Below are 19,979 nucleotides of genomic sequence, written 5' to 3'. Positions count from 1 at the left end.
CACTAGCATATCCAAGGTGAAGGTGAGTTAACTAGGTGATTTCTCGGCTGAGCGACGAATACCAGATACTGAGTGACTTCAACAGACAAAGCCAGCTTGTACTTTGCTGACCGTCTGGTACGCGGCTCCGAACAGAGGAGGTGGAGGTAGAGTGGGTTAGTGTTGCAGTCACTGCGTCTCGCAGTCGTCGATCGTCCGAACTACCGGTTTCGCAACCTTCACTATAGCCTCTTTGACGGAGCTGCCGACCGCCTCCCAGTGCTCGCCGAGCCAAGTCAGATACAAGTCAAGGTCCGTATGGTGCAGTCCAGGAACCTCATGCAACAACTTTTGAACAAAGTCACGAATGTCGCCACCTTCACTACTACCAAACAACGCTGCGTGCGCGGCCTGGTACATCGCAGACTTGGACGTATAAATGCCGTCACCGCCTACTCCAGTGGCTCCAATCATCGCGTCGGCGTAGATCTCGCGGTACATTTGTAGCGACAAAGGAGAGTGCGGCGCATCGAGAACTTCGTACCCTGGCATCCAGTCTAATGTCAGGAATTTTGGAAGGGAAGCGTAGCCAAGACAGCGTGGGGCGGTGGAAGCGCGCTCCCAGTCGATGATACCGGTCACCTCGCCGGTATCGGGGTCGCAGAAGACGTTCTGAAGGTTGAGGTCGTCATGGCGAAGGACGAAAGACTGTTCGTTATCACTATGCTGAACAGATTTTGCGAAAGCCTCGCTTCGGAATAGTGCATCCAGGACTCCATGATAGACACCGGGCCTTCCTTCATGTCCCTCGAAGGGCCAGACATCACGCAACTCGTCCATGAAGCGCTCCAGGCTTGAGTCGTATACTGGCTTCTCTACAAGCGCCTTTTCAGTGGCCAAATCTTCGGCGGTCAGATCTGGGTCGATATTCCACTCCCAAAGCGAACCAATAGCAGGCGTTCCGTTTGCGTCAACAGTGTCAAAGTCCAACGCGCCAATCTTGTCGAACTCGAGATGACGCAGCTCGGCCATGGCTTGGGCCAGTGAACGAAGTATGCGCTCGCGCTTTGACGCCAGTTTCTTGGAGGGAAAGTCGACTGTGTCCCGATCCCAGTCTTTATGAACCGGGTCAGCGTCGTGCCAGACCTCAGAGGCGGATCTGCCTGTGCAGGCCTTCATCAAGATGTAAGGCGCACCTAGCGTATTATCTAACTTGTCGTCGTAGGCTACGACCTCAGGAACGGGGCATTTGGTACGCTCGCCGATGAGTTTGATGGTGCCAAACTCCGAACGCATCATGTATGCATCCTGCTTCTGCCAGCGAGCAGCAGTGCCGACGCAAGGAATCTTGACCACGTATTCGCCGTCGTCAGGGCTGTTGATAACCCGGTATATCCGAACGAAGTTATAGCCACCCTCAAATTCGCCGCAGAAGAGATAGTCATCTTCGCAGTACTCGGAAGAGGGGTTGAGATGTTGCCAAAGGGTTTTCTGGAAGTTCGAATGGTCAAGCGCACGGAGTGGCTCCCAGTCCGCGCGATCAAGCGCTTCGCCATCAGAGCACGCGCTTGTTAAAGAAGAGGTTACCGAACCGTCCGACTTAGGCGTGGATGATTTATAGTCTTCAAACTCCTCGTCAGATTTGGCACCGCTGGGCGAGACAGCATTTTCGCGCTGGATGAGGGCGGCGATTGCGGAGTTGTCATTGCCGCAGGCACGCTCAACTACTTTGAACCAACCTTCTCCACTATCCGTCGTAGTTTCGGGCGTAAGCAACCGCTGAGGTAGCTCGGGCAGCGTTTCGATGATGGTGCAGATACCAGAGATAACGTTGAGGCTTGGTAGCAAACGCGCGGCTGTTTGTGAAGCAACGGCTTCGTGCGACACATCTGCTCGCTGTGATACTTGGCTTCTACGATGGCGCGCAAATCGATCGCGGAACTTTTCGTAAGCGATGGATAGTACTGTGGGTAGATCACCATTCCGCTTGCCGGAACGATCGCGGGTTTTGAGATCGTTTACGATGCTCGGCGCAGGCGGTGTCTTGCGAAGCTTGGTCTGAGGGCTGTCCTGAGGGCGCTTGGAGCTGAAGCTGGAGGCCAGACCAGGAAACAAAGATGTTAGACTGAAGTGCATGTTGGCACAGATACTTGGGGATGATTATCGGCTGGAGTTGGCGTGATGTTCGGTCGGTTGGCTGAGTGTCAAACTATCCGTAGTAAGGTAGTGTTTCGGGGTAGAGAGAATATATAGGACTCGAAGAAGTGAGCAACATATACACAAGTCTCACGGACCGGAACCAGCGCCACAGTGGAGCCCGAGCTTGTCTAGCCCGTGAATTGCGCGGCGTAGTGAATGATGTACATGTTGACAGATGGAAACGAATCACCACGTAGCAAACGCTACGCAAGTATCCTATCCAAGCGAAAGGTTACTTCGAAATGGCTGCAACAGTGACTCGTCGTCGCATATACGGTCTCTGCTATGGTCTTCCTTTCGATGTCCAGTGAATTCATGCAGGAATGTCGAGGCAGTTACCTATGTTATTTGAGTCTCCACACTTCAAGCGCATACTAGCACAGATCGTGGCGACGCATGGAATCAGCTCAGCTCAATGAAACGCGTCTACCAGAAGGCAGCCATGTTGTACGAGAATGCCTCGGCGCTGCAAGGATTTCAGTCTCTATACACTCTCGCCGTACTCACTACCGCCCAATATACACCTGCATACAGTTCCAACCTTGACTTAACCCAAAGATTAACCAACATGGTAAAGCTCGCAGGAGGATGGATAGACCTCAACGAGAGATACGGAGAAATGTTCAGAGGCGACTTCAACCCCAACATCTGCAACAAGAACACCCTCAAAGTCTTGGGCTTGACACACCATTGCAAGGACTGCAAGGTTGGTACACACTGCGGTATTCTCTGCACCCCCTGTCCACTCTGACTGACCGCCGATCAAGGCGCCCCCACAGAAGAAGTGCTTTTGGCAACTACATTTCGGTCTGTATAGTAACAAGCGCGGCCATAAAAGGAGCTGACGAATCCAAAAGCGTTCTGCGACGAATGCGGCGAGCGCTTCACGGTCTGGTCCAGGGGATGTGGTAAACATCCTTACAGCCACGGCTACAACATTATCTTCAAGGCCGTACGTGATGACTGGCCGGCCTCGGAGATAGAGCGACTACTGGCAACAAGTGGTAGTGTCCAGGACGAGGGCCTCGCAGATCTAATCGACAACGATGGCGCCTCCCCCGATCCAGACCCCGAGGATGGCGATGTTGCTGAGCTCGCTGGAATGGTCGCAGACGCCGATATCAGTACGAACAGCGAAGCCATCGAAAACTTCGACTCTACCCAAACGTCCCCAGTGCCTGAAGCCGACCCCAACGACCAAGTTGAACAAAGTGTCGCGTCGTCTCCCCCTGTCCCCACAGGAAAGACTTCCCGAACGTCGCAATGGCTTCCCACCGGGCTCAAGGGTAAAGACGCCAAGGGCATGAGAAAAGCGCGTGCGGCGACCGGAAGAAAGACACGTCGAGATACAGAAGCTGCTGTGCAGGCCGAGATAGCTGCGGATGAACGCGTGAAAGATGCGCAGAGAGCCAAGAGAGCCGCCGACGTAGCCAAGAAAGCAGAGCAAGAGAAGACGAGGATGGGAAGAACTGGCCATAAGAAGAAGTAGGTTTTGCTTGGCCGCCTCGTTCAAGTTGTGCAATTACAGTTACATTGGGAGTCTAGGGCATGGGCGATGAGGCTGCTCGACTATTGATATGCGCGTATGGGATATGTAGGAGACGACATTAATTGAGATGATAATACGTATGATGCGCATGTATTCAGAACCAGCTGTGATGCAACCAGTACGATCAGCCATGTACATCGCATAAGAACACTACAACGCGACTTACAATACTCCATATCGCATTGCCACTCAGCTTCCACCACCCATAACTTTCGTCAAGCTCATAGGCAGGAAATTGCCAAGCCCAAGACCACCCCCCTCCATGCCACGCAGCACCTTGCGCATCGCAGTGCCGCTCTCCCCCTTCGAGCCCGACCCGTACACAAACTCCGCCACCATCCTCAGCTGCATAGGCGCCTTATCATCGCCGTAGTGGCTGATCATCTCAGCCTTTGTGACCTTCTTCCGCACATCGTTCCATTCGCCGCTCTCAGCCCACTTCTCGCACTCTTGCCTGTGTTCGGCGTTCCACCACGGAGGTAGCAGACCCCGCCGAGTCTCAGCCAAGTCTAGGAACTTCCGGAATGGCTCGATGCTTGAAGACTTGCCCGTATAGATGCTGTTCGGTGTGGGCTTATTCTCGAGCTTGTTATCGTCTTCGGAGCGCATGCGGAAGGAGTCGATGAGGAGTCTGTAGACGTCTTTCTCGGGGCGGTCGTGGAGGTACTTGCCGTCGTCGAGTCGTGTGAAGGGGTTCGGTACGTGCTTCTCGAGAGTCTTCATACGAGGCGCGGCGTAATTGGAGCTGTGTTCGGTTTTGGGTGGGAAACCATCGTAGGCATTGGCATTGGCTTGCGCTTGCTGGGCGCAGATCTTCTTGTGGTTCTTCCAGTCATCTTTCTGGCAGTCGCGGCTGCAGTATGGTGTTGTCTTGCACTTAGCGCACCGCTGAAGTGTGCCTTTCTCGGTATCAGCCTCGGCTTTGTTGCATCGGGCGCAGTTGGACGGCATCTCGCTCTCGCTCGTGCTCGTGGTGCTGGTTTCTTTGGATCCGAACGGATTTGGGACGAATAGCCAGACGAATACTGCAATGAGTACCCAGACAAGCGTTGAAGGCATGATGAAGTGTACGGCACGGTGGCGAGCTGGATTGATATATTGAAAGAGGGGGAATTCGGTCCGTAGGGAAGACGCCCACAATGTGAAAGCAAAATCTCGCGATCAACGTCATCGTCCTAAAACACGCTAAGGAATTAAAGTGGGGTCGAAGATTCCATCCCGCCGCTCCACGTTCCCGCCACGTACTCACGTGCTCTGGCGTACACGTGCTTCTACAGCCACGTGCCTCAGCTCCTTCTGAGCAGCATAAAACTCGCAGTATCTCAATCTTTCTGATCTTTCGTTCTTGAAAATGAGTACTTCGTGATTGATGGGCGGTGTGACACTCTCGAAAAAAGCAAATGGAATATTCGAGGCGTGGCGCATGCGGGACGAGCAGCTCCGAAACACGCATCGTCGGCGCCCGCGTGATCCTATGTGCCTTCTCATCATCCATTCAGACATTCTTAATCCATGACGAAGGCTCCTCTCATGTCACGATCAGCATCTCAACACATCGCGGTTGCGGGATGCCATCCTTGCGTATAGAAGCATGTGCGGGGATAGACGATGGAAGGCGGATGCGGGGAAGCTACACGCGTCTACCTCCCGACTTACGTCGTAGTTGACGGTCGATAACGATTACAAGAGCGCGACGACTGGACGTGTGCAATTTCGAGGAACGCCTGATTGCCATTCATTCCATATAAATGGCCATCTTCCTCACCATATATTTGGCAAGATAGCAGAGTTCCATGCTACCTGACAGGCATACACACCACTTCCAGCAACCGCATCATGCAAAACCCATCCGTAGTCTTGTATGGGCCGAAGAACGCAAAGATCGAAGATATCGCAGTGCCAGAGGTGGTGGATCCTCACGATGTGATCGTTCGCATTAATTATGTGGGAGTTTGCGGAAGCGATGTAAGACTACCACTCTTTCCATTCACCAGAACAGTTCTCGTTATACAACCCCATCAACCAACTAACCAAACACAGGTCCATTTCTGGCACCACGGCGGCATCGGAAAAATGATAAACCCCACCGCCGGCATCGTAATGGGCCACGAAGCCTCCGGCACCATCCACTCCATCGGCCCATCCGTCAAAAGCGTCAAACCGGGTGATCGCGTAGCTATCGAACCAGGCATACCATGCCGTATCTGCAAAGCGTGTAAATCTGGGGTTTACAACATGTGTCGCGATATCCGTTTCGCCGCGGCACCTGGACCGCCTGATACGCAAGGCACGCTGTCGAAGTACTTTCGCAGCGCGGAGGACTTTGTGTACAAGATTCCTGATAAGATGGGGTTGGATGAGGCGGTGCTTGTTGAGCCGCTCGCGGTCGCTGTACATGCTGTCAAACTGGGTGATGTGAAGGCCGGCGAAACGGTTGTCGTGATGGGGAGTGGGACAATCGGGTTATTCTGCGCGGCGGTCGCACGTCAGTTCGGTGCGCATCGCATCATCATTGTCGATATTCTAGAGAAGAAGCTAGAGTTTGCAGCGAGCTACTTGAAGTGCGAGACCTTCCGTTCGTCACTCGACGCGAGTCCAGAAGACAACGCCGAGGCGCTACTCAAGAAGTTCGACCTTGTTGAGTATGGCATCGACACCACTGGCGGTCTTGTCGACACGGTCATCGAAGCTTCCGGTGCGACGACGAGTATTGACATGGGCATCAACCTTGTGCGCCCAGGTGGAAAGTATGTTCAGACCGGGCTTGGGAAGCCGAAGATCGAGTTCCCGATTGTGGCCATGGGCCAGAAAGAACTCATGGTGAGGGGGTGCTTCCGATACGGTGCAGGGGATTACGAGCTTGCGGTGGGTTTCTTGGAGAAGGGATTGATCGATGTGAAGCCGTTGATTAGTTCGGTGACCCCGTTTGAGAAGGCGACCGACGCATGGGAACAGACTTCAAGAGGAGAGGGTATCAAGAATTTGATTCGAGGGGTGGAGGGCTGATGGTTAATGTGGCTCAAGAGAACGAAATTTCTTCTCAATCCATCTGCAACACGACTTTAACAACCAAGCGTCTGTCCTTGCTTCGTCGAGCGTGCGTTGTCCATCCTCCAGACACATTTTGCCCACATCTTCAAATTTCTCCATGTGTGGTACACGGACTCAGTATCACGGTCCAAACAACAGCCCACCTTGCTATTGGGGATATCTGGGCGACGCTCGATTTTCTTAACAAGCCTACTCAATGTCGTTCCTTCATGTGCAAAGTTCAATGAATCCGCGTGGCTCCATCGAAACCCCAACGGTGGAGCGACCAAGTCTACCAGGTTTGCGTGTCCATCAATCCAGAATACCGGGCAGGCTTGTCGAGCATTCTTCTTCCAGTGTTTTGGACAGATCTGGTCGAGAATGTCCGTGAGATAGAGGAACATGCTCATCTTAAGTCTCCCATATGTAGTATAGTGGGTGTCGTGGTGTACATTGTCGCCTCTAGTGTGCTGAAGCTCGACAGCAACACAGATCTCGTCTACCTCAGTACCGTCATGAGTAGTTCCCTTCAGATTGAGCAACCCGTTCATGTTGATGCGAACATCTGTGGGGTTAGTGGCGCGAGTGAGTGCCACTTGGACTAAGATCGTTGGTAGTGCGGACGTCGAATACAGGCTTTGAGAGGCGATCAGTTCCACCAGATGATTCCGATGCCCGCCTTCGCGGACCCCCACCTCAGCGTCATATCTTCTCACCAAATCCGCGTCGCTGTAGTCACTGACCCTCTCTTTAGCCGTAAGCTCTATGACCACCGGCATGTATTGACTAACAGCTTGAACTAAAGATTCCCGGAGTGTGGCAGAAACATCGAAAACATTCCGATGGAAATTGGGTTTCCGGGCGGAATTTATGGGAAGCTGAAGACGATCTTCCGCGGTGATTGCATAAGCACAGATCATGCCTTGCACATCGTCAGGAAGATCCGTAAGTGAATTGACTGGCCTCGCGGCGGACCATCTGACCACGCCAGACGCTGGGTGGATAGAAAAAGAACGGTGAACACTTCGCGATCCTGTGTAGTACTGGACCTGGCCGTCTTTGCTGACACGGTGCATAGTGACTGACGAGAGAAGCAATTCTGAGTTGGAAAGGCGTCGAAGATCTAACGTTTCATCCTTGGCAAGAGCCGCGAACGCCTTGTTCAGTCGGACGGTGCCTGCTACGATATCCGCAGGACTCGTGCTGTTGGGATGCATGCTTCCGGGACATTTGAATAGGAGTCTAGGGTGGGCGAAGGTAATGCTACAGCGTGGTAGGTCTCCATTCCAGACTATCCTTAGTAACGGCAGTAGGTTTTGGTCCAATTCAACCTGGTCACATCCCCAACCGCAGACAGTCGAGATGTCGATCACTACCTTTGTTATCAACCTCATCTGAGAGCCAAGTGAGGCGAGCCATATTGGCGCATAATTGATTTGGTGGTAGTCACCCCGATCGCTGGCTTGACACCGCCTGATTGGTTCGCGGTCACACCTCTGACCAACTCTGGTAACGAGGAAGGTGTTGTTGGCGTACAAGATGCCAACCGTTTCGTGATACATCTGGCGACAAGACTTCAGCAGGCCGATCCCAAGAGATGCTTCATGCCTGAACCCCTGCGCTTCTGTCCATTCAGAGTCTTGCCTCTTCTGCCAATTTTTCAGGCTGCGGGGAACATGCCTGCCCTTCCGAGAGTCATAGCCCATTCTGTCATCTTCTGAGCTGTCATCGGCGAAAGACTCATCGTCTGCACGAATCTCATAAGGCCGGCGGTCGTAGTAGAAGTCGGAGTTATGGATGCGTATTCCCGGTTGTCGTGGCAGCACGAACACGTATTCGCTGATGGTATTGCGCACCTCCGCCGGCAGCGTCAGGAAGGACGGCGCGGACGGATCTAGGGGAGCCGAACAGCCTTTTGGAATTTCCATGGCAGTGTATGGAAAGATGTGTGCCAAACGGTATTAACGAGGGACATGGGTGTTGCGAGGCAAGACAGAGCTGATGGCGGTCAGGAGACAATTGGAAGGGGCGGCACAGTATCCAGACTAGGCTGTTATAGGTTAGCACGGCAACGCGAAACTCACGCGTCCAAACTTCCAGCGATGGCTCATGATGCTGCTAATGGCATTGATGCTATTCCATGTCCGTACCTAGCTATCACCGCATTCTCCGCCAGTTCCTGCAGAACATCTCAGCACCAGTATCACGACGATGTTGTCGCGTTTCTTCAATGGCGCGTCCAGAACCCCTGGTGTCACCCGCATTCTCCCCGGAGCATGGACCCACTCACAATCCTTCAACGCCTCATCTTCTTTAGCGCATCATCAAGGCTGCCCCATCCGACTTCCACACACCGCCTCAAATCATCCCAAGCATGTATCAAACACTCGTCGCGCCTATCTATCGGACATGCAAAGTCCATCAGCTCTGCGCGCCGCTGAATGACATCAGCCACCGAAGCAAGTTTCAACTTCTGGCCTCCCGAAAAGCCAGGGACTGCATTGCTGCTCACGTCGGACTTCCATTTGGTTGCTCTTGTGCAACGAAACTCGTGCGGTTTCTCGATGCATTGGAGGATGGCGCCGAAGCCGTTGATGCGTATGTTGGGTGTGTAATGTTGGCGCTCACGAGCATAGATGCTGTCTCGGAGGAGGTCGGTGAAGAAGAGGAAGACGGCTTGTCTTAGCTTCTTTATCGGTACTTCGCAGCAAGATCTCTCGCGTCCCCTGTTGTCCTTTATGATGATCTTGATGGTCGACCACATGTTGGTTTTGAGTATGGACATACTGCTCAGGAAGCGCACGAGACCTCTCATGTTAATCTTAACATCCTCGAGACCTTTTTCGTCGCCCAATACGAAGTTGAGGTTGATGCTCTGGCCGCTGGTGAGCCCAAGCTCGCCCCTGGCGATGTAGCTGATAGTTGTGTTGTTGATGGCCTCCGGCCAGAGCAGGGCGTCGAGTGCGCTAAATCTCTTGAAACTCGTCTCGGCTTCCTGACTGGTCATTGAGAGGGTCAACGAATACCCTGGTCGGATGAGAGACTTCACCGAGCAGGGAACCAGACTGAGAAGGGTGAGATCAAGTCCGTGGGTAGCTTGCGCAGTCAGATCCACGACGATGCCTTCGGGCCCAAGTGCTACATATCGAGCGATGATCTGTCGAATCGATCTAGGCAGGTCTGCGCGGGATGTTATCGGCTTTTTTGGGTTCCAGGAGACTTCTGCTCCTTTACTCAGAATAGTGAAGAACCTCAGCCCCGAGCGTTTGTACTTGACGAAGTGCCATTCAGATCGTCGTCCCACTTGTTCAAATTCAATCACGACACTCTCTAACGATCGCGAAACATGTCTTAGTCCAAGCATATCTTCTTTCCCGAGAGTATGTAAAAGAGTGTTGAGATCTTCAGTGACCACTCCAGGCGCTCTTGCATCATTAGGATGCGCAGAAAGCACTCTCCCTGTAGACTCAAAGACTATCTCGCATCTAGCTTCCGGGTGCGCCCACATAACGCGGAGGAGGGGAAGGGCATCGAAATCGGCCACCCAACGGCAATGGGATGGACACATGGCATCCGTGTCGATGACCACCTTTCGCAGGAAGCGGTAGTGATCTCCAATAGAACTCATCCATCGAGCAGAATAGTTCAGTTGGTTATATCTTTTGTTATCGTAGAATCCTGGAGCATACCATGCACGATATCTGTTTGTAAGGTAGTTGATATCGTGTCTGTCGGTGTGTCGACTGAAAGCGAACGTGTTGTGCCCGTAGAGCACTCCAGCTGCCTCGGACCAAATCTGGCGACAAGATCTGAGTATACTGAGCCCATCCGAAAGGTCATGGGCAAATTTTGCTTCCAGGAATTTTAAATCCTCCGCGTCGTTGTTCATAGCTGCTGCCCATGCTGAACGGTCGCGTTCGTAATGCGAGATGCCTTCGTATTGGCATGATTCGCACAGACAGCGTGGCCCTCCATCATCGTCGTAGTCGTCTAGATCTGGTGCTCGTGGAAAGAAGGCGTCAGCGTTGTGTAAGAAGACAAAACCATCATTCTCGAAAAGCAGCTCGTAAATGGCGTTTCGTATTTCGGCAGGCAGTTCTAAGACAGAAGGTTAGGACGGGTCGGCAGGGTGAGAAGTGACTTGCATAGGCTGCACGATTGTCGCACCTTGCGACACAAGGTTGGCCATCGCGCGCGCATCAACGAGGTTTTTGGATCTTTTTGTTGAATTTAGAAAAGGTGGTCAGGTTGAAATTCGAGCAGATCGCGGCAAAATGCGTAAATTCGTAGTCTGAATTGAGTGTCGCTACCGCACTTGGATGTGGATACGAACATCTGAGCACCACATCATGAAAAAGCTCAATAGGTCTAGAGCCTACCTTAGAGTTAGTTCACCTACTTTGTATGCCTCTATGTTACTGTAGGCTGCAGGCCTGCTTGGAGTTTTCTTGGTTAACGTGGCACCATCATTCTGCGCACTAATGCGAAGGCACCTTTTCTGTAAATGCACGCTATAGACTAAGACACACTTTGAGGCAGTTTCTGCGATGCCGTCCTGGAAAGGGCATGATCCAGCAATGATATGTACTTGAGTAGAGTATGCTGTAATCTCGCCCACAGGTCCGTGAAGATTAGTGTCTTCGTACACGGGAACCCCACCTCAACTGATCAGCACCAATTAATCACTCCCTCCGTCCTTCTCGACAAGCTATCCGATCATTTCGCCGTCCCGGATGAATCATTCCAGAATCTCTTCCGCATATCGTCGAATCGCGTATGCTGAAGCCATTCCAGCAGGCTCCATCACCACGTCAGCGAACCAATACATGATGACCTCATGGAAACTTGGTAGTGTTTTCCCAGCAGTGACACCACTTCCAATTCCCCTAGCGTTTCTGTTGTACTTGCGCGTGCAGAAGCTGTCCAGAAAGGTCTGTAGATAGTACTTGACGTTTGAGGTTCCCTCCCAAGTACAACTATGGGGACAGGATGGTCCAAGTTCTGTCTTGGACAGAGAATCACTCTGAACGCGATTTACTGCATGCTTTTGAAACAGAAGAGCCCAATGCAGCATGTCTAGCTTTGGGAGCTTGTATAGGCCCTGGGCAATCGAGCGCCATGATCCGTCCGTTAGCGTTACGAATGTGGAGTCGAATTCCTTCAACGTGGCTGAGTGTTGCTTTATGAAACGTCGTAGTCGACCCCCGCTAATGTAAGTTGCGTGAAGATCCAGCCTGGTAATGTTGGAGTAGTGCATAGTAGCAATGTGCATGGAAAACACTACATGGCAGCCGTCGCAGAATCTCAAGCGAGGATGGGTCTCGCAACCTTCCAGGCGAAGAGTCTCGATCTGAGTATGATTTGCGACAAGTCGAGACAGATTTGTGTGATCCGGCTGATAGCCCTTCAAATGATACCCATGCTCGTTGCACCTTTTGGCGTCCTGTATTATCTGCTTGATTTCGGGACGTTCGAAAGGTAAGGTCGGGGTGCTGATCTCGATACCCTTGGTGTATGGTGAGCAATCCGCAGGACAGATCATCAGAGTGCGATGATCAGCACCACTTAGGTTTCCAGGCCGCACTGTGAAGACTGTCTTCTTCCTTGCAAAGCCGCTCCTCGCTGAAGCGGCATGTATGAGGCGGTGCAAGTCCGTATCCTGTGCCGGAACTTCCTCCAAAGAAGTCGCTTGCTTCAAGTTCCGGAAGCATGCTGCTAAAAGTTCAACAGTTTCGCTGGCTTCCAAATATGTCGAAATCTCTTCGCGGCGCATTTCACGGATCGGGGACAATCCCCATGGAATATCACAGTCGTCTTCCGTGCTATTCACGCTAGGATAGTAGAACAGCACTCGCTTGATCCGGTCGCGAAAAGCTGGTATTTGAGTTAAGTGCAATAGCTGGCAGAGTCCTTTGTGGTCGACGACTATCTCGAGCTCTTCTAGCAATAGTCCGTACCTGACCGCAGCGTCGAAAGTAGTCTTCGCGTGAAGGTCTCGGCAGGTCAGGCGGAGCGACTTTAGGTCACGATTATTGTAGGATAAGGAGCCATCTACATCGTGTTCCAGGCCTAGGTATCGACAGGTCCTGCTGATAATCTCCGTGGGTAGAGATAGTAGAGACATTCTGAATCGACTAGAGGAATGCGGTTGAAGCCTACGTTGGTCCAAAAAGGTGCGAAACTTGAGTGTTGTCGTTGATGTAGGCGTCTGGCGGTGAGGTGGAGGCGCGAAACTTGAGTGTGGTGACTGATGTAGACTCCTGGGTGCGCAGGCGGAAGCCTTGTTCAGTCGGTTGAACGGTATCGCGAGCGAGAAGAGAGTGTAAGGGTTATGTAGCAGCTGAAACCCGGGCGTGCACGTGTGTAGAGCAGAATGTGGGTATCATATGTGACCAAGGCGCAGTGAAGATCAGGTGTAAGGTGGCTTTGTGGCGTTAGTGAATGGATGGCATCTTCAGCGAGAGCGCCGGCAACGTGATTTTAATGGGCTCGTATTGAGTGTGTCAAAGGGCTGCTGGATAGCGTTGTGGTCGTGGTTGTATGGTAGGGTATCGCGAGCGACCGATCGAACCACGGTGGCGTAGAAAGGCGGCGAAGTCAGGAGTTGATCGCTGGTGCGGCCAACCGACTGTGCGGGCGAAGGTTTGCAGTGGTGAGGCGGAAGGTAGAAGACAAGAGACGCAGAATATGGAAGTGGGAAAGAGAAACCTTGGAAGCAGCAAACATATGTGATGGCGCTAGTCTACTTACGGTACTATGACTACCTAGGTAGCGACCAGGCGCAGCGCAGATTCTGATCACACCCGGGATCTAGTCCAGACGGTAAGCTGCACGCGCTTTCACTGATTATCATTCGTTATCTCAGTGTAAATACTGCAATATACGGGGGGAGTACGCACGCCCTATCTGTGTCGCCACTGGAGTATGAGGCAATCAATTTTAGTCGAGATGCACAAAAGCTCCTGCTTGCAGAACGACAGATAAAGCACGAGGATTGAAAGCTAACGTTGGGGCATGATGGGGTATTTTTGCCAGCGGACCAAAGTAGAGCCAGAACGTGATAAATTCGCAAAGATGAGTAGTATCTGGGTTGAGCGATGATGTACAGGACTAGGCTCTAAACCATGATTGGTTTGGACTCCCTCAGAATGCAAATTGCTGATACAATGTGACAAAACTACACGCAAAAACCCATATTAGACCCTCAGAATGGTCGCTAAGCTTTAGCCGTATAAAACGCCTCGTCCAGCAAGCATGTATCTCCTAGTAGTACATCCTGTACGACTGCATATCACTCCAGTCAGAACTAACGTCCAAGACCTCTTCCGCATACCGTTTCTCAACGTATGCAGCTTCCATATATCCGTTACTCGCCACAACTTCAGGGAAGTCATACATGTACACCTCGTAGTATCTTGCCCGAGTCTTGCGCGACGGTTGTGTGGTATAGCCACGAGAATATGGTTTGCGACCGAACTTCGCCGTCCAGAAGTGCTGCAGGAACATCTGCAGAAAGAGCTTTATATTCGACTTTCCGTGATATACGAGCTCGAGATACCACCTCTGGTCTGAGAAAGACGGAATCTTGGACTTGGTGACCTCGTGCTTTTGGTAGAGGGAGTCGAGGTAGAGCGTCTCGAGTTGCGGTAGTTTGAGCAAGCCCTGGGCTAGAGATTGCCATGAGCCATCTGTCAGAGAAACGGATGAGAAGCGGACTTCCTTCAGTGTCGTAGTGTGCTGCTTGACGAAGCGGCGGAGCCGGCCCCCGCTCACGTAGGCCTTATCCATAGAGAGATAGGTTAGGTGACTGAAGTGCGCGGTCGCAATATGTTTGAACACCGCATCGCATCCGTCGCAGAGCCGTAACATGGGCAATTTATCGCATCCAGCGATTTGAAGATGGGTGATGTCGCTATACGCTGCAAGAAACCTGGAGAACTCTCGATAGCTTGGCTGATATCCTTTGAAGTGGTAGCCTTGCTTGCCGAGCTGTCTTTTTTTCCGCTTTGACAGCTTCCTGTGAAGTGGCGTCCTATCCTCGAAAGCCGAGTCGGGCGCTTTGATGCTCAGACCTTTGGTGTATGGCGCGCATTCTCCCGGAGAACTTGTAACACTGCGATAGCCTGATTTGACGACAGGCTGTGCTAGTACTTCGAAGATTGCGATCTCGCGCGGAAACTCACTTGCTGCTAGAGCGGCAGGAACAAGACCGTACAGGTTGCGCCCGTGAACGGTAATCTCCGATAGCGCAGGAGCGTCTTTTAAGTTCCGAAAACATTGCGCGAGAAGGTGTACCGTCTCGCTAGCCTCCAAGGACGTTGTTATATCGTCGACCATTTGCCCTCGAAACGCAGCTTTAGCCTAAGGCGTGGGTGGACGGCGTCAGTAAGTGTGTCATACGTAGTTGGTGCGCGGAGATCCCTCACCCATTGAGCCGTCAAGGAGTCTGGCGGAGCTTCCTCGTTCTCATAAGGAGACTTGAGTATCAATGTTCGAATCCGCTTGGAGAAGTCGGGGATCTTGGTGATGTGAAGAAGGGCGCAGAGCCCCTTGTGGCTGGCTTCGATATCTAGCAGCTCAAGAAGTAGGCCATATCTCACTGAAGCGTCGTACATGGTCTTCGAGTACAACTCTCGACAAGTTATACGAAGTGGTAGGAACTCATCAGTGTTGCAATAATGAGTGAAGCCGCCGCGTTCATCCTGAATCATTCCAAGATGACGGCAGATCCTGCTGATGATCTCGGCGGGCAGTGACAATAACGACATCGTGCGGGTGGTCGATCGAGGAGTCAAGCAGAGTAGGTCGAGGCGTAGATGTGAGCGCCCTAGGACCCTGTTAAAGAGTTCGTGAACTTATGTAGGCAGGAGAATCCGTTGGGCGCTAGGCTCCAGGTACTGTTGTGTGCGGGCTATAATTCACTATTCCTTGGCACCGCTCGCGTTACGCAATGACCGAAACAATTTTCTCGATCTCTGCATACCGGACACCCTTCTATATGTATTGATTTAGCACTCGCAAACTACTCCTCAGGCGGATACACAACAATACGATCAATATCCGCGCCCTTAACATCCTGCCCGTTATCCAGCCCACCAATAGTAATAGTGTTATGACTACCCTCCTCCAAGTTCAACATAAGCGGTGTACTCAAGACGATACCCTTGTGCGTATCTCTTTGGTACAGCGACTCCACCTCTTCAGTCTTGTTGTTTACAATAACGCTCGAGATGCGGCGAAGCTGCCAAGTCCCATTGATACGATCGGGCGAACCTCCAGGCTGGTCGCCGAAGCCCATGTCGTCGGTGTTCTGGTAGTAGAACGAGACCCATTGGGGCTTCCCGGTGCCTTCGATGTTGGAGAAGGTGACTTTGCTGTCGTTGCCGTAGATGCCGGTGACGATGACGCCATCGCTGCCGAAGGTGGCTTCTTGGTGGTAGGCGTCGCCGGTGGTGGTGGCGTTTTTGCCGTAGTAGGTAGTGCCGTTGATGGCTGTGACTTCTCCGGTTTTCACGTCGAGATCGTAGACATCGTACCATTTCAGCTCAACCGACTTCTTCTCTTCGTCAATCTCAAGTGGTAGCCAGATGTATCTGCTTTCCCAGAGACTGTTAGAGTCCCATTGGTCACCCATGTATAAATAGGTAGTCTTCTTGGTACCATTGATCCGAAGGTTCAATCCAGATTGCGAGTTGAAGGTACGTGTGTTGAGCGGTGCGATGATGAATGGTTGAGACCAAGGACCAGCGAGGGAGTCGGCGCGGAAAGCAACCACGTCTGGAAGTGGTCAGCACATGATGGAGATCTCCGTTTAGTGGAAACACTTACTATTTGGGCGGTAACCCGTCTTATGCGACATCAACGCGAAGTAGCTCTTGTCGGTCTGCACGATGGTTGGTGCTTCGAGGTCGTACTTGTCGAAACGATGAACGACTTCATCTAGAGCAGTAATGTTCTCATTGAAGGAAGTGAGGTAAACGTCGCGTCCTTCCCTGCGGTCGCCGTTGGAGTATAGCGAGTACGCTCGGCCGTCTTTCTGGTCTACGAATAGACCGAAGTCTTGTGACCAGTTCCCAAGTGGCGCTGTAGCATCAACAAAGCTGTAGGGGCCGGTGATGTTGTCCGAGACCGCAAGACCTTGCAGAAGCTCTCCGTAGGTGGAGTTGTCGGCGTGCCACCACATCTATTAATGTTAGCAAAGCTACCGTGGTTGCTGAAGACGGGCGCTTACATGATATTGACCAGTGCCTTCGCTGAATACAACCTTCGGCCGTTGAATGATGTCCTCGGGTGAGATGTAGGGATGGTCCTCGATGGGCTCCAGGGCCAGACCGTGAGGCTCCCATGTCGCAAGGTCGTCGGAGCTGTACACGCTGACACCACCACCCTCTTCCTGTCCCTCGATCTTGTATTCGCCGAACCAGAAGTACTTGCCCGTCTCTTGGTCCACAGTAATACCACCAGCGTGCGCATTCACAAGAGTGTCATCAGTAGCTCTCCAACGCGCTCCAGGGACGATCCATTTGGCGGAGGCAGTCGCTGCAGCTAGCAACAGCTGGCATGAAAGCGTGTTGAAACCCATTGCGATGTGATGCGATGGCGGACTGGGGTGACGAACATTTTCTGGTACATGGCTGTAGACCTCATATAGGTAGCCGGTTGCAGAAGCATGGATGTTTACCAGCCAAGCGGCTCCGGATTCTTTTCACCCGAGCATTCAGGAACCTAAGCCCTGGATATCATCTTGCGGGGCTCCGCACCCATTCATAGAAGAGATCGTCGTATTTCTCCAGGTTTTGGGATGGCCCGCTACCGCAATTTGGCTTGGTCAACTCGGATGTCGGAAAAACCAAGACTTCGAGCTGGTTGCCAACGATGAGGGGATGTCGCCGCATGCATACTTTACGGGAACACTACTAGATCGAGCTTTCAGTCCGCATGTACACAGGTCGACAGGTCTTCGGAGACATGGGCCAAGGGCTGGTGTTGAGGTATTTCGAGAATGAGGATGGTAGCTTCGGGGTAGCTTGAAGATGGAGCTCGCTTGCGGAAGCTGCTGACGTCATCATCACGGGAAGCTACATGCCATGCCGCCCTCAGCTACCTGAGTAATCTACTCACCAACTGTCAACATCTACATGCGACCTTGGGATGGTCATGCTTATCCCAATTCTCAGACAAATTTACAGCGTCGTTGTTTACAATTGTTGATAGTAGGCTGTCGTACAGTTTTATTCTCCAAAACCCTTCCAAGCTACTGTATGGCGAAAGGAAGGGTCTTTGACATGGAGATATTGCTCGATCGCCGTCACGAAGCTTTTGAATACCGACCGATGACAGTGGAAACAAAGCTCTTGGAAGTGTACCTCTATTGCGACCATACATACCTAGGTATTGTTACCTAGGTACTCGACCGTGTCGTGCCTACATTCCGGAACCAGCACGTAATAGCAACAGCGTCTTCACACTGCCTCAACTCTCTAATCACCAAAAGATCTTATGTAGACACTACGCAGATGCTCCATATCACTATAGCCCCGTATCCGAACAACCAGCAATGCCCCCCGCGCACTACACTATGTACATTCGATGTGGTTGCAGCAGCTCAATACTTAGGTGACTTGTCGCGTTGCCAGTTTGACCGTCATTTGATGATATTACGGCATGAAGTAAAAGGGATTCAGATTCACAATGGACTACGTTACTCAGCGGGAAAGATTGTGTTAGCAGCTACGCGATGCTACGATGCCAGTCTCCACACAACGCGATAGCCTCGTACAAGACTGCATCTCTTTCTTCGGCTGGCATGACAATCAGATGAACAAAGACTAATCTGTATCAACGACGCATACTGGGAACGTGCGCAAACGCCTGTAATTACTCACTCCCCACTCGCAACACCACAAACACACATCAACTCACTTCTTCAGACCTAACAGCATACAGATACTAATGTCATTGGCCACATCCCCATCGCAGCACAAAAGGCTATATACAAATCTCAAAGCGAACGTCAATATATACATAATTCCGGGTCCACATCTCCCAGCCCATCGCTCCACCCTTCAGACTAAGCCCTCTACCCCAACGCATCAATCGCAGGCCCTACCATGCCGCTCGACTAACAGCTCGGCAGCTTCTCCAACTTCCCCTGAGCACCCGTGCAAGCGCTCGTCGAGCTAACCTTGCTGCTACTCCCATTGCCCTTGTTAACACCCTTGTACTCCTGGCACACCTTCTTTGTCGTTCCGCACGACCCACTGATGGAGGCTGTGTCACCGAAGTTGGAGTTGATACCAATGAGATCGGAGGTAAGCCCGAAAGCGCGCACGTTCTCGACGATGACCTTGCGGGGCGACTTTTTGGAGTTGTCGGTGCAGTCGCCGCAGGAGCGGTAGAGTTTGCCCGCGTTGACGATGGTGTAGTTTTTGATGGTTACCGTGCCGGCGCCGCTGGAAGGGGTGGGTATGTTAGTACGTGTTCGGGTTTGGGGGGTGGGAAGGGAGGGGGAGGAGAGGGGAGACGTACTTATGCTGAATAACTTTGTCGCTGGCTTGAGCGGCACCTCCGCCTTGGATGAGGGCGTTGCCGCTACCGAGGATGGAGATGGCATCTTCGCAGACGTCGCGGAACCAGACGTTTGTTAGGGTGCAGGAGCCTGTTATTCCAAGGTTGTTAGTGTCATTCCTGCAGGGTCGCGAGAAGAATGTACAACATACCCAAGCAGTGCACGCCCTCGAGCGCATTTGCGCCAATAATGACGTTGGAGATGGACGCGCCGTTCTGGAGGATGAAGACGGCGCTGTCGCTGCCAGTATCCTCGTCTGAGTTGCAAGGCCGACCGCGGTCGAACTCCTTGTTACCAAAGTTGACGCTGCCGGTGATGGTGCTGGGCTGGGGGAGCGAGACGATGCTGCCTGAGCGAGTGGGGATGTTGAGAGTCTGCGCAGCTGCCATGCTGGCGACGAGGGAAAGGAGTGCGACTTGAGACAACATGATGATAACAAGTTCGTGCGTAAGTTGGAGAATGAAGTGGAGGAGCTGCTAAGTTTGCAGATGGGCTGGATACTCGGAGAAGAGATGAGTGAGCTGCTGGTCTACCACTCGGAATCCCCATTGCCTTTATACACATCCTCGATACCCACCTCTCCTCGATACCTGCATCGCCAACCAGATCTAGACACCGATGTAGCCCTCTACGGACGTCGTGAAATTGCTACGG

The 19,979-nt window shown here is 52.2% G+C and overlaps 7 protein-coding genes across 7 annotated transcripts; 1 reads left to right on the top strand and 6 right to left on the bottom strand.

Moving 5' to 3' along the window:
- Positions 1–168: 168 nt before the first annotated feature.
- Positions 169–2,115, bottom strand: J4E92_007744 (uncharacterized protein; the record flags this gene model as incomplete). The annotated part of the gene is made up of 1 exon (XM_051499107.1): positions 169–2,115. One exon carries the CDS (start codon positions 2,113–2,115, stop codon positions 169–171), a length of 1,947 nt encoding a protein of 648 aa, XP_051350842.1.
- Positions 2,116–3,916: 1,801 nt separating this feature from the next.
- J4E92_007743 (uncharacterized protein) lies at positions 3,917–4,678 on the bottom strand (the record flags this gene model as incomplete). The annotated part of the gene is made up of 2 exons (XM_051499106.1): positions 3,917–4,580; positions 4,674–4,678. 2 exons carry the CDS (start codon positions 4,676–4,678, stop codon positions 3,917–3,919), a joined length of 669 nt encoding a protein of 222 aa, XP_051350841.1.
- A 1,089-nt stretch (positions 4,679–5,767) lies between these two features.
- J4E92_007742 (uncharacterized protein) lies at positions 5,768–6,733 on the top strand (the record flags this gene model as incomplete). The annotated part of the gene is made up of 1 exon (XM_051499105.1): positions 5,768–6,733. A coding segment is annotated over one exon (966 nt), but the record flags the coding sequence as incomplete, so codon positions are not given.
- Positions 6,734–9,053: 2,320 nt separating this feature from the next.
- On the bottom strand, positions 9,054–10,265 carry J4E92_007741 (uncharacterized protein; the record flags this gene model as incomplete). The annotated part of the gene is made up of 1 exon (XM_051499104.1): positions 9,054–10,265. One exon carries the CDS (start codon positions 10,263–10,265, stop codon positions 9,054–9,056), a length of 1,212 nt encoding a protein of 403 aa, XP_051350839.1.
- A 3,755-nt stretch (positions 10,266–14,020) lies between these two features.
- On the bottom strand, positions 14,021–15,187 carry J4E92_007740 (uncharacterized protein; the record flags this gene model as incomplete). The annotated part of the gene is made up of 2 exons (XM_051499103.1): positions 14,021–15,015; positions 15,184–15,187. The coding sequence occupies 2 exons, from the start codon at positions 15,185–15,187 to the stop codon at positions 14,021–14,023; spliced, it is 999 nt and encodes a 332-aa protein (XP_051350838.1).
- A 592-nt stretch (positions 15,188–15,779) lies between these two features.
- Positions 15,780–17,339, bottom strand: J4E92_007739 (uncharacterized protein; the record flags this gene model as incomplete). The annotated part of the gene is made up of 3 exons (XM_051499102.1): positions 15,780–16,534; positions 16,586–16,940; positions 16,989–17,339. 3 exons carry the CDS (start codon positions 17,337–17,339, stop codon positions 15,780–15,782), a joined length of 1,461 nt encoding a protein of 486 aa, XP_051350837.1.
- Positions 17,340–18,878: 1,539 nt separating this feature from the next.
- Positions 18,879–19,474, bottom strand: J4E92_007738 (uncharacterized protein; the record flags this gene model as incomplete). The annotated part of the gene is made up of 2 exons (XM_051499101.1): positions 18,879–19,209; positions 19,470–19,474. 2 exons carry the CDS (start codon positions 19,472–19,474, stop codon positions 18,879–18,881), a joined length of 336 nt encoding a protein of 111 aa, XP_051350836.1.
- Between the last annotated feature and the right edge of the window lie 505 nt (positions 19,475–19,979).

This window comes from Alternaria infectoria, assembly GCF_024043175.1.
Source record: "Alternaria infectoria strain BMP 0036 chromosome Unknown scaffold_13, whole genome shotgun sequence".
NCBI classification, from domain to species: Eukaryota; Fungi; Ascomycota; class Dothideomycetes; order Pleosporales; family Pleosporaceae; genus Alternaria; species Alternaria infectoria.
This window is presented reverse-complemented; position numbering and strand designations above follow the sequence as displayed.